The sequence below is a fragment of the Dromiciops gliroides genome, chromosome 2 (assembly GCF_019393635.1).
Source record: "Dromiciops gliroides isolate mDroGli1 chromosome 2, mDroGli1.pri, whole genome shotgun sequence".
NCBI lineage: Eukaryota > Metazoa > Chordata > Mammalia > Microbiotheria > Microbiotheriidae > Dromiciops > Dromiciops gliroides.
Window position 1 is genome coordinate 36243796 of NC_057862.1, and position 13996 is coordinate 36257791.

The 13996-nt window shown below is 44.2% G+C and overlaps 1 protein-coding gene across 2 annotated transcripts in view; it reads right to left on the minus strand.

The window, feature by feature from the left end:
- The window catches only part of CHRNA5 (cholinergic receptor nicotinic alpha 5 subunit), a 36174-nt gene that overhangs the window by 5367 nt on the left and 16811 nt on the right, over window positions 1-13996 (minus strand). For both annotated transcript variants that reach the window (XM_043986097.1, XM_043986096.1), the window contains exons 2-3: window positions 7624-7775; window positions 3174-3218 (exon numbers count right to left, since the gene is read on the minus strand). In XM_043986097.1, coding sequence (XP_043842032.1) covers window positions 3174-3200 — 27 coding nt within the window. In that variant the 5' untranslated portion in view covers window positions 3201-3218; window positions 7624-7775. The remainder of the gene's footprint in view (window positions 1-3173; window positions 3219-7623; window positions 7776-13996) is intronic.

Genomic DNA, 13996 nt, shown 5'->3' on the forward strand with positions numbered 1-13996 from the left:
TCACGTATTCATTCAACAGAAATTTATTAAGAAGCTCGATTTGGATGAGACCCTTCTAGGCAGTGGGCCTGACAGACACAACACAGGCCCTGTTCTCAAAGAGCTTTACAACTCAATTATTTACAATTCCATGAATAAATAGTGATAAAAGGAAGCCTGAGATAAGTGCAAAGGAGAAATTAAGGCACAGTGTTATGAGAAATCTGAGTAAGAACACTTTTACCTGGTGGAGGAGGGGGAGGGGGGAATAGGGCAGGAAAGGCTCCACAGGACTCAGTTCTTTCTTGCAAGACCACAAACTAGGGGCAGCTAGGTGGTACAGTGGATAGAGCACTGACCCCGGAGTCAGAAAGACCTGAGTTCAAATCCCGCCTCAGACACTTAACACTTACTAGCTGTGTGACCCTGGGCAAGTCACTTAACCCCAATTGCCTCACCAAAAAAAAAAAAAAAACAAAAAAAAACCACACACTTCCACCCCCATGTTTAAAGCCCAGGGCCACCACTTTCTTACCTTCTCAGATCCTGCCCACAACACTCTTAGCTGGCAGGGGCTAGAGATTGGTTTGACCCACCTACTCCTAACACCTGCAGCTATAGTCCCCAAGAAGCACAAGGGAGCGGGAGCCTGACAGAATATCCAAGCCAGGTGCTAGGGAGCTCTGCCTAGACCCTGTTCCACCTGAGTCTACAGAGGGATCCTGGGCAACACTGGGTCTGGGCACCACAGCCATGATGAGCATATCCATAAATGGAGACAGTCGCTCATTTGTCCCCTTCATTCCCTGTCATTGCATGTGACTGGTGCCCTCCTGTCCTTATACAGGCTTCCTAGTCACACCTGACAAAACGTCATTTCAAGGATGCTAGATGGGTCTGAAGTTTGGAATGCCTTGATGTGATTTTTTTTGGATTGGATCCAATATGTAATTGATATAAAGAACTCCCAGTGAAGAAATACCCTCTGCCAATGAAGGCTACCACCTACTGTGCCAATTGTAGTCTCAGAGAGTTGCCAATGGTCACACAACCAACAGGTGCAGGAGACAGGACTTGAACTCAAATCTTCTTGATGTCTTCTTATTTCACTACTCTGAGCTGCCTCTCTCTGTCTCCGTCTCTCCCCACTTCTCCCTCTTTCTCCATCTCTGTCTCTTCTCTCTCTTTCTGCCTCTGTTTTTGTCTTTCTCTGTCTCTCCAACTGTCAGTCTGTCTCTCCTGTTCCCTTTCTCTCTCTCTCTCTCTCTCTCTCTCTCTCTCTCTCCCAGGCTGGAAGTACACTGGCCACTTATGGACCCAATGCTAATGATGGTCAGCATGGAAGCCCACTTCTCCAACCTGGGCCGGTTCACCCCTCCTCAAAGCCTGGTGGTTTTCCACTCCCAGGGCTCACCACGTGGTACCACTCTTAGTTCAGACATCAGTCAGCTTTAGCCCAACGGCATCTCAGAACTCATGAACTCAAGCTATCCACTAACCTCAATCTCCCCAGCAGCAGGGACTACAGGTAGGTTCTAGCACACCCAGCCTTTCTGATCTCCCGGGAATAAAAGTGACAAGTAACTCAATGGGCAACGGAAAGGCACCTAATCGTCACAAGTAGACTATGGCACATTCCCAACAATGGCAAGTGCTAGAAATGTCCCAGACTCCACCGCTGATTAGGAAAAGAAAGCAGACAAGTCAAGGCGCAAAGGAAAAGAGATACCAGGTGGCCAGTCCGAATACAATCCTGGTGCACTCAGGATATTGAAAGACCTCCAGCACATGGGACAGCTCAGATCCTCTGTGGGTGATTTAAAGAAAGACAAGGGGGGCAGCTAGGTGGCGCAGTGGATAAAGCACCGGCCCTGGAGTCAGGAGTACCTGAGTTCAAATCCGACCTTAGACACTTAATACTTACTAGCTGTGTGACCCTGGGCAAGTCACTTAACCCCAGTTGCCTCACCAAAAAAAAAAAAAAGAAAGACAAGGGTGAAAATTACACAGGATGAAGTGTGGAAAGGTTGCAATCTATACTAGAGAACACCCATGCCTAGGGAGTGCGGGGTCCTTTACAGCAGCTGGGTTTTCCCATGACCACTACAATTTTCTAACTGTCCCCACACTTTAGTGTGATTGGGGGTGGGGATGGGGGAGCATGACATAGTGGTAAGCATGAAAGAATGACCTAGTAAACAGAAAACCAGCCTGGGAGCCAGAAAGACTTGGGGCCCAAGTCTTACTCTGACCCATCCTGGCCATGTGACCCCCAGTAAGGCATAATCTCTGGGCACTTTGGTCAACACTGAGACGAGATGTTACAGAGAAGGTGCCAACCTGCGTCTGATGAGGGGACTTTCTCGATCAGTGAAATCAAGTCCAGTCCTTATCCCTACAGACAAGCTGGAAAGTATCTGGAGTAGGACCAAAGAGGATGGGGAAGGGCTTTGAGTTCATTCTAACCAAGGGGCAGTTGGAGGATATGACAATGGTCAGTGTGGAGAAGAGACAGCCTAGGGAGGATGCGATAAATATCTTTGAAAGGCTGTTGCCTTGACAGGGGATTAGCTTACTCCCAGGATGCAGAGCTAGAACCAACGACTGGAAGCAAATTTGGGCTTGATATCAAGACACTTCTCCTAATGACTGGAGCAATCCAAATGTGCAGACTCAGGACATAGTGGGGGGCCCCTTACTTGTGGGTCTTCAAGAAGGGGCTATATGACCACTTGTCATTAGGGGAGTCTTATTCAGGTACAGGCTGGGCTCAGTGACCTCCAGGGTACCTTTGGGATCTGAGATTCTGCCACTGTTCTGTAAGCTAGCTTTCCCCACCAAGGACCTGTTGGAGCCGGAGGCTGGGGACGGTCACGAGGAAAACAAAGGGGAGACGAAGAGAGAATCAGCAGAGGGGAGCACTCTCTGCTGGCTGGTGGAAACTGCTGGAGGTGGTTAAGAAAAAACAGAAACTCAGTGAGGGGTGAGGAAGAGGGAGGGTGACAGAGCAACCCACAGACACAGAAGAGGGGACCATCCTTGCTCAGTTTAGGTCACCTTCATCCTCCTCTGTCAAACTCAAACTCAGCACCATCACACGCAGTCCTCCCTCAGGGACCTTCCCCTCTGCCCCTCAAGAAGCACCCATGTGGAGGGCCGAGGTGTCTCCCTAGGGCTCGGAGTACTGCACGTACCTGTTTCAACCACACATTTGTGGTCATTAACTGATTCTTCTCATCCTGTACAAGGGAAGTAAAAAAAAAAAACAGACTATTTCAATGATCATTGTCATATTTGGGGTTTTTTACTTCTTTGCTAAACTATCCCTGCCCCTTTAGAAGAACCCAAATGTCTCTTTCCTCTCCCTCCCCCTCTCTTTTCCCCTTTCTCATTCTCTTTCCCCCCCCCCGTCCCCCCTCACTTCTTACCTTCTTTCCTTTGCTCTGTCTATATTCCCCTCCTCCTCCCCCTCTCTCTGGCTCTGTCCCTGTCTCCATCCCTCTACCACCTGTTCTACCTCCCTCTATCCTTACCCTCTCCCCTTCTCTTCCCCCTCTTCCATCCTCCAACAGGCAGAATTTAGAGGGGGAAATATTGGAAGAGAAGTTCAGAGCTCTTTCTAGTCTGGTCTCACTCACTCGGCTGAACCTCTAAGTGACTTTTTGTGTACCAGATCTCCATGAACCCATAATTTTTACTGAATACATACCATGTACTGAGCACTAAGTTAAGCACTAGGGACCCAAAGAACTCTAAGGTTATAGTCCCTGCCCTGATGGTAGAATTTACAGTATTTGGCAATAGACTAGATAGATGGTAAGCTCCTCGAGGGCAGGGACTCTCTTTTGTCTCTTGGTATCCATCCTCAGTGCTTAGCACAGTGCCTGGCACAGAGAAGGTGCTTAATAAATGTTTATTGAGGGGGCAGCTAGATGCCGCAGTGGATAAAGCACCAGCCTTGGATTCAGGAGGACCTGAGTTCAAATCTGGCCTCAGACCCTTGACACTTACTAGCTGTGTGACCCTGGGCAAGTCACTTAATCCCCATTGCCCTGCCCAGATAGATAGATAGATAGATAGATAGATAGATAGATAGATAGATAGATAAGTGGCTTCTCTCCTGTTTATTCCCTTAAGGCAGTAATCTGATTTGTTTCAACCCCATTCTGTGATAAAGGGAGAGCATGAACAGAAATAGTGGGTAATTTTGGAGGACGGTAAACTCTGAAGTGCTCAAACAGCCTGGGGTAATTCTGTGTGGAGGAAACAGGGGAAAGGGTGGCAGTGAGGGTATTTAAAACCCAGCTTCAGCCCTCCCCCTGTAAAGTTTCTCTGAAGTACAGAAGAGACCCCTCCATTCACATTCCTCAATGCAGCACAGTAAAGTTGCCTCATGCTGCTGGTCTAGACGTGACAAAGTTGCTGGGGACACACCCGAACAGTGCAGGGGCCCAACACAAGATGAACTGATAAGAAGAGAGGGGATGGGTGGCACAAAAGTCAAGAGAAAAAATTGAGAAGGCCAGCCCCCAAGCAAAAAAAACAAAAACAAGCCATTAGACTCATAAGGGAAGATAGAAAATGAGCAAGCAAACTAGAAAGGACTACAACGCAATGAATAAATATGATGCGGTTATGGAAAATCCCCAGTGAAGAAGTAAGAAAGACAATAGAAACACATTTTATTGGGACCTCCAGAAATATCACCAGCAAGAAACTACTGAACATTTCAGAAGAGAAATAAAATGTACCGTGTGCTTTAGCAAAAACCTGGACAGAACAGTCCCTCCCCTCAGGGAGGTTACCTTCCACTGGCAGTTGGGGAGTGGAGGGGACAATGCTGAATGTGCCACATGTACATAAATGATGTAATTTGAGGACAGAGCATTAACAATTGGGGGATCAGAGAAAGCCCCCCAAAGGAAGGGGCACCCCTAACCTGAGCCTCGATGGGTAATGGCATCTTAGAGTCAGTGAAGAAGGGGGTACATTGCAGGGTTGGGGGCAGCTTGTACAAATGCATGGAGGTTGGGGATGGAATGCCATGTCTGGGGAATGCCTAACACTCCAGTTTCACTAGAGTGCTGAAAGGCTAGTAATGAGAAAACCTAGTGAGGCAGGGTTAGAAAGGGGGCAAGGCTTTAAAGGCAGGTTGAAGAATTTGTATCTTATCCTGGAGGCCATGAGGAGCCACGGAAGGCTTTTGGAGTAGAGGGGTGATGTGCTCAGCCCTGTGCCTGCTTCCTCTCCGTCATTTCCTAAAGAGCTCACCTCCATTCTCAAGAATGGAGTTGCCTTTATACTAGAGACTCTCAAAATCCATCTTCTTATTTCCCACTGCCTACTGGACATTCCTCTGGAAGGCTCCATCACCCCCTCCAGCTGGACATGTCCAAGGCCCAGACCATTTACACCCTCGCCCCATCTTCCCTAGTCAACCAGGTGTGCAGCCTTGGGGCCATCTCTGCCTTAACATCATCACAGAGAAGGGAGCTTCAAAGATCAATGCCTCCACCCACTCCACCCACAGCTAGGGAATCTGAGGCCCAGAGAGAAGTGACTTGCCAAAGGTCAGACAGCTAATAAATGGCCAAGCCAGAACTTGAACTTGGGCCATGTGACTCTGAGCCAGAGGTGCTCTCTCCATGGTACTATACTGACCCTTCTCCTGCCTCCTTAACATGACAGTCAAATGCTATTCAGTGTTATTGGTCTCCTATTAACTGGTCTTCCCAGCTCTAGTCTCTCCCTATTCCACTCGTTGTCACCTTTCCCTCATCGGAATGTAAGCTTCTTGAGGGCAAGGACTGTCTTCTCTTTCTCTCCATCCCCAGCACTTAGCCCAGTGTCTAGTACATATTTGGGCAGCTAGGAGGTACAGTGGATAGAGCACAGGGCCTGGAGTCAGGTGGACTCATCTTTTTTAGTTTAAATCTGGCCTCAGACACTTACTAGCTGTGTGACCCTGGGGACTCGCTTAACTCTGCCTCAGTTTCCTCCTCTGTCAAATAAGCTGGAGAAGGAAATGGGAAACCACTCCAGGATCTTTGCCAAGAAAACCCCAAATGGGGTCAGGAAGAGTGGGACATGATTGAAAAACAACAGAATGACAACAACTGGTGCTTAATAAATGCTTGCTGACTTGCTACTATGTATCTGCTGATTTAGGCAGGCAGGTGTGTCTACTGTCCCCCAATACCTGATATGTGCTTAGATTGCCTTTGCTCACAGCATTCTTCCTCTTCTCTCATGTAGCCTAAATTCTCTATGTCCTTCAAGGCTCTGCTCAAATACCATCTCCTCCATGAAGCCTTCCCTGACAAAAAACACTCACCAATCTTTCCCAACTCTGCATGTCCACAGTCTTTTAGTGTTTGTATCAAATAACCTACTAGATGAAGCCACACAGAGTTATGGGTAGAGGACTAGACCTGGGTTCAGCTCCCATTTCTAACACTTACCAGCTTCATGAATGGAGGCAAGTCACTTAACTTTTCCCTTCCTCAGTCTCCTCATCTGTGAAATGGGGATGATAATAGCACCTGCTCCATAGGGTTGGTGTGAGGATCACATGAGATAATATTTGTGAATATTGTTTCTGTTTCATGTATGCATACACAGGGTCTCCCCAACTAGATAACAAGTTTCTTTGGGACAGATACTATGTAACATCTTTGGTACCCACTTACCTCACCTCTACCTTATTGACAATTCTAACCATGCAATATGCACATGCTGATTGATGGACTTAAAAGTCAAAACAACAAAAAACTTCTATGAAATGGGAACATGAGAAAATTAGGTTAAAAGGAAGAATTTCCAGGCAAAAAGAGATCCACTTTAGAATGCATTCTCAAGGCATCTTGAAGGATCCTCCCTCGGGAAATTCAACATAAATTCTCACCTTTCTGTGATGATATAAGGGTGATATTGTTCAAAGGTGTGAGTTTCCATTTATCATAAAACATTTAATGATCCTGAGTTTAACAAAAGTTTTACTAGGCCTAAGGGAAGAATTCTCTGAACAAAGTGGCTTGAGGAAAGGGAAGAGGCTTGTTTTCCGTGTTTAATCCCCCAGTAAAAAAAAAAAAAAAGTCATTCGATAGGTTTTGTTTATGGCACATCAATAGTACAATGTAGTGGTTAGAACACCAGCATTAAAGTCAGGAAGACCTGGGTTCAAATCCTACTTCCAATATAAGCTTTGTGACCACAGGCAAGTCATTTAACCTCTAAGTCTCATTTTTATCCTCTATAAAACAGGGTTAAAAACACCTGTAAGAGAGACCACAGAAGATTGTTATGTGGCTCAAATGAGATAATATCTACAAGGAGCTTTGCAAGCTTTAAAGGTCTCAATAAATGTTGGCTAATATTTGTATTATATATACAAGTACCAATTTGCATATAATTATCCCCATCATGCAAGAAACCAACATGGTGTAGTGGGCTAGAGACCCAGCTCCACTCTTTAGCCAAGTTCATTCAAATTCTCATTCCCATTTTACAGGTTGGGAAACTGAGGTTCTAACAACATACCACTCACTTCACAGGGTCATGCTGAGATAATGTACATGCAGCGCTTTGTAAGCATAATAAACATTAGAAATATTAATTAGTATCATTATCTATACATACACATACCACATCCACCAACTGAGAGATTGCAAGGCCAAACTTTATTTTTATTTTGTCATTCAGGTGTTTCACTGGACGAACCCATCTTTCGTAGTCTTGAAACAAGTTCTTAAACAAACGATCTTCACATTTTGCCTCAAAGGATGGTTCTGATGTCCCTGAAATAACAAAGACAAAGAAATCAGCATCTGCCATCTTGACTCCCTTCTCCCTTCTGTATACTCACACTTAAAAAAAAAAAGTTTACAGCATCAATAACCTAAATGTAACCTAGGATGAGAGATGCTGTGGCAACATGCATGGACAGGGAGTCAGTAGGACCTAGGTTCGAATCCCATCCCTGACCCATACTGGATGTGTGACCCCAGACGCTTGCTACCTCTGGCTACTCCCTAAGATTATATCTAAGTGGCTGATCATCTGTGTGGAGAATGTGGGTTCCCTTTCTCAAAGTTACCTATACCAACTAGAGTCATGGGTCCCAACTAGAAACAAAAATCACAGGATAATAACCAAAAAAAATTTTTTAAGAAGCTATTTTAAAAGTACAGAAGCAAAGACTTGGGGGGAAAAGAAATAATATCTTTAACACTATAATGTTTGCAAAGGGTAGAGGCCTCCAAACTAATTTGTGAGGTAGCTTGTGCAGGTATTATCTCTCTCATCTTACCCATGAGGAAACAGACCAAGAAATTTTTTTGTAGTCACACAGCTACTAAGTGCCCCAAGGCCTCTTGACTCCAAATTCTGCATTCTTTTCTCTATATCATGCAGCTGTTTAGATGGTGGGTTTGGGGGCTTTGGAGGGAGGTAGTGGTATAAAAGTTTATTAAGTTCATAATTTTTTAAAAAGTAATTCAAGATGGAGAAAAGAATTTAATGAAAAGAGCTTTGAACTCAACATTCATTTTCAAGCCCTGGAAAATAACCAAAGTTGGAATGAAAGAGGCCCAGTGTGTAATTTTCAATAAATTCAGCCCCACTGAATAGCTCCAGAAATTAAGAGCTGGCTTTCCCAATTTTCTCCTTAGCACTGTATCTTCCATTCCTTTGGGAAGTCAAGTTGATTATGCAAACTATAACTGCTGCCAAAGCCACAATGTCTTGGACATCTGCCTGCAGGAAGCTGGCACGCACACATATCTGCCCCTAACCAGAAAGTTCCACAGGGCTGTTGTTTCAGCATTTTCTTCAACCTGGGGAAGATGCCTCTGAGAATCTATATCCAAACTTTAAGAGGCACTCTAGCACAGACAGCACAAATTTCTTCTGATGTGGTCATGATAGATGAAGTTTGTTTGTTTCTAATGTGGCATGTAATATGGCGGTCATATCATGATCGGATGTCTTTCTGTAGTCACGCCAGAGATTAGTTAGAGAAAAAGCAATGTCAACTTCAAAGAGAGGATAAGGAAGAAAAGACGACTGTCTATAACCACAACAGCTTTAACCAGGCCAGTTCAAACATGTTGGAAATGCTGAAAAATGGGAAATGGAAAAAGGTAAAGATATTGACCTTGTGATTACCCTTTACCACAGATGTTTAACCGATGGAAAGCAGATAGTATACTGAGGAGGCTAGCAGAGCCCAGATATCCCCTTAGCCAGTGAACAAACACCTCATCTCCTTGCTAAGTAGAGTGGCAGGGCAGCCAATAGCAGCATGGGTTTAGAACACAAACTCATCCTCAGTAGGATCACCCCAAGAAACAGTGAAAAACAGTGGAAGTAAAAATAAGTTTAGGGGGCAGCTAGGTGGCATAGTGGATAAAGTACCAGCCCTGGATTCAGAAGGACCTGAGTTCAAATCTGGCCTCAGATACTTGACACTTACTAGCTGTGTGACCTTGGGCAAGTCACTTAACCCTCATTGCCCTGCAAAAAAAAAAAAAGTTTGCATAAAGCTCAGTGTGAGACCCCAACATACAGGAACCAGACTTTGGATTCCATTGGCATGGGGGCTCCTCCATCAATGTGGATTAGCACTTTTTCTTCAGTTTATACTCTTAGAAATTTGCCTGGGTCACTGAGTCATTAAGTGACTTGCCTAGGATCATATACACATACAGTCAGTAGGTGTCAGAGGTAAAGACAGAGTCTTTCTGACTCTGAGGCCAGCTTTCTATCTACTATTCCCCAGTGCTTCTCATCATCTCAAGAGCACTCACAAATGAAGCTTGTAGGAGGTCAACAAATGGATGACATGGTACAGATTTACTAAAATTTCTACAATCATCTATTTTCCTCAACAATAACAGTGGAACCAACTTTCAGACCACAGTTTGGAGCCACCTGCGTTTTGCCACAGGGCACTAACATATGGGGGAAACAGTTTCTTCTCACAGGCATTTCTATGCCTGGAATGCTCTGTTCCTTTGCCTAGCCCTCACTACAGAATCCTATGACTGTAGCTCTCCTTCCCCAGAATCTGTCCAACCCTTCCACCTCCACAAGGGCTTAAGCAAGTTTCCACCCTGGAGGACAGGCTACTCCCTTTCCTGACGCACTTGTACCTGGATCTGGATTGTCCTCTCTGCCACCAATGTGGCCGCCATCACCCTTCCTCTGTGCCAAGTGAAAGTGTTTCTAGCTTCTAACCCTAACACCTCAGTCTCCAGTGTGTTATGTGAGGAAGCAAAAAGGCACTTAAGGAGACAAAATTGGGGAGAATCACTGAACCAGACCAAGTATGTATCATGGAAATCCATTCTAGAGGAGACTCGATTCTTTTTTTTTTTTTTTTAGTGAGGCAATTGGGGTTAAGTGACTTGCCCAGGGTCACACAGCTAGTAAGTGTTAAGTGTCTGAGGCCGGATTTGAACTCAGGTCCTCCTGACTCCAGGGCCGGTGCTCTATCCACTGCGCCATCTAGCTGCCCCTAGAGGAGACTCAATTCTGAAAGCACTGAGGGATTGTTTTATAAGATCTCTCAAGGAGGGGGAAAGAGAATATGTACAGAAAAATCACTCACAATATCACTACTCAAAAAACAACAAAAAGATGACCTAAGGGGTACCAATCATTACTGACTCATACGACTACTTTCTCATCATTTCAAAATCTTTTTTTTGGTTGAGCAATGAGGGTTAAGTGACTTGCCCGGGGTCACACAGCAAATAAGTGTCAAGTGTCTGAGGCTGGATTTGAACTCAGGTCCTCCTGAATCCAGGACCGGTGCTTTACCCACTGTGCCACCCAGCTGCCCTGATTTTAAAATATTCTTGAGAATGATGGCAAGATAGGGGCAGCTAGGTGGCACAGTGGGTAAAGCACCAGTCCTGGATTCAGGAGGACCTGAGTTCAAATGTGACCTCAGACACTTGACACTTACTAGCTGTTTGACCCTAGGCAAGTCACTTAACCCCAATTGCCTCATTCACCAAAAAAGAAAAAAAAAAGGAAAGAAGGAAAGAAGGAAGGGAGGAAAGAGGAAGAAAAGAAGGAAGCAAGGAAAGGAGGGAGGAAGGAAACAAGTATTTTTAACTGCTTACTATGTGCCAGACACTGTGCTAAGTACTTTATAATTATTATCTTATTTTATCTTTACAACAAACCTAGGAGGTAAGTGCTGTTATTATCCCAATTTTACAGATGAGAGTTAGCTTGGCTAGTGTGTGTTTAAGACTAGATTTGACCTCAGGTCTTCCTGACTCCAGGCTCAGGGCTCTGGTCACTGTACCACCCACCTGCCTCATATCCCAAAGTATCCTTGATCAAATGAGATAATACATGTATTTTGCTCATCTTAAAGCAATATGTAAAAGTTTGTTGTTTTTGTTTGGTTGTTTCAGTCATGTCTAACTTTTCCTGACTCCATTTGGGGGTTTCTTGGAAAAGATACTGGAGTAGTCTGCCGTTTCCTTCTCCAGCTCCTTTTTCAGATATGAAAACTGAGGCAAACAGGGTTAAATGACTTGTTCAGGTCTACATGGTCAGACACAGCAAGTGCCTGAGGCCAGATTTGAACTCAGGGAAATAAGTCTTCCTGACTATCCATCGTGCCACCTAGTTATTAGCTGCTATTCTTGATGGAAGTGGGAAAAAGGCAGCTTTCATAATTTTCTAGAGACGTCCATACTTCCCTAGTCATGAAACTGACTGAAAAGTTCAGAGGATACAAGGTCCCAGAGTCACAACTAGGGCAAGGTGACTGAGGCTTTGAGAGCCCTAAAACTTAGAGGGTGCTGAAAACATATTCTGTCTTTCATCAGCCTAGAATCAACTGCCTCCATTTTGTTGTCTGTGTGACTTGGGACAAGTCACTCAACCTGTCTGTGACTCAGTTTCTTCATCTGTCAAAAAAAAGGGTAGAGTGTACACTATGTCTTCATCTCTAAATCTATGATTCTACAAAACAAAGAATAATTATTTAAGACAGGAGGCTACCAGACAACAGGCTTATTTTCCTCCTGATCGCCATCAGCATCCTGCAGTCCCTCCCAAGTAAATTTGTATTAAAAGTGTATTTCGTTACTATTGTGCTATAAGAAACGATGAGCAGGAGGATTTCAGAGAAACCTGGAAGGACTTACATGAACTGATGCTGAGTGAGAAGAGCAGAATCAGGAGAACATTGTACACAGTATCAACAACACTGTGTGTTGATCGACTGTGATAGACTTGACTTCTCAGCAATACAATGGTCCAAGATACTTCCAAATGACTCATGATAGAAAATGCTCTCCAAATCCAGAAAAAAAAGAACTATGGAATCTAGATGCAGATTGAACCATACTGTCTCTATTTTCTTGTTTTTCTTTTTTAAGGTTTTTCCTTTTTGCTCTGATTCTTCTTGCACAGCATGGCTAATGCAGAAATATGTTTGGTGTGGTTGTACATATATAGCCTATATCAGATTGCTTGCTGTCTTGGGGAGGGGGGGAGGGAGGGGAAGGGGGGAGACGGAGCAAAAGTTGAAACTGGAAATCATATAAAGGCAAATATTGCAAACTATCTCTACATGTAACTGGAAAATAATAAAATACTTATATGGGGGAAAAGTGTATTTCATGCAGTTTGCTCCAAATGCTTAAATTGTTGCTAGCAGCACTGCAGAATCCTTCAGGGCTCGCTCTTTGCTGATTACAGAAAAGCCTTTGGCTCAGAAGGGCTGAACACAGGTGGGGTTGATTTATGCTGCCTATTCTGGTTCACGCCCATCCTACTACCTACAGCTAGTCTCAGCCTGTGTCAGCCTGAGGGAATCAGTTTACCTGAGCCTGCTGCTTAAGCAGCTGCCAGGTAATGGGGCTTACATCTTGAAGCACTGGGGTGATATCTGCGGCTGTCACCCGCTACTCTGAGCACATCTGGCAGGATTAGGAGCCATGGGGTCCTCTGAGGAGTTACAGTGGGGAGAACTCAATCACCAGCTAGCATCCTGAGGAGGTTTAACAATAACCACCATCACCACCTAAAAACCTTACGTGATGCTATGGAAAGAACAGTGACCTTGGAATCAGGACACCCGGGTTCAGCTCAAACCCCTGATGCTTCTTACAGGTATGACCCAGGGCAAGTCATGTTGGATGGTAAGCTCCTTGAGGACAGGGTCTTTTGCCCCTTTTTTAAATATCCCGGCCCTTAGCACAATATGTGGCACATACTAGGAGCTTAATAAATGTGACTTAGTTTTCTGAGCCTCATTCCCTCATCTGTAAAAGGGGAAAATACCACTTACACTACCCCTCTTACAGTAGTGTTGTGAGAAAGAACTGTGTAAACTAGAAAACACTAGAAAATTAAGTTATCATCACTATTATTATTACTATTATATATTATCAACACTATTACACCATACAAGGGGATGCAGAGATAGACTGGCATATAGCTAAGGGCACTGGACTTGGAGTCAGGAGGGCATAGGTTCAAGTCCTACTGCAGACCCTTCCCAGCTTTGTGACCCTGGACAAGAAATTTAACAATGACCTGAGCCTCAGTTTCCACCTCTTTAAAAAGGGCTAATAGAACTGTGGAGTATAGATGCTGATTGAACCATACTATTTCTTTTGTTTTGGGTGCTGTTGGTTTTTTTTTCTATTTTGAGGTTTTGCATTACTGCTCTGATTTTTTCTCTTATAACAGGATTAATGCAGAAATAGGATTAATGTTATTATGTGTATATATATATGTGTGTATAGATATCTATATGTATATGTATATAGATATATAGATATAACCTATATCAGATTACCTGCTGTCTAGGGGAGGGGGGAGGGAGGGGAGGGAGGGAGAAAAATCTGAAATTGTAAAGCTTGTATAAACAAAAGTTGAGAACTATCTTTACATGTAACGGAAAAAATAAAATACCTTATATGTTAAAAAAAAAAAGGGCTAATAATAGCACCTACCTCCCAGGGTTGTTGTGAGGATCAAATGA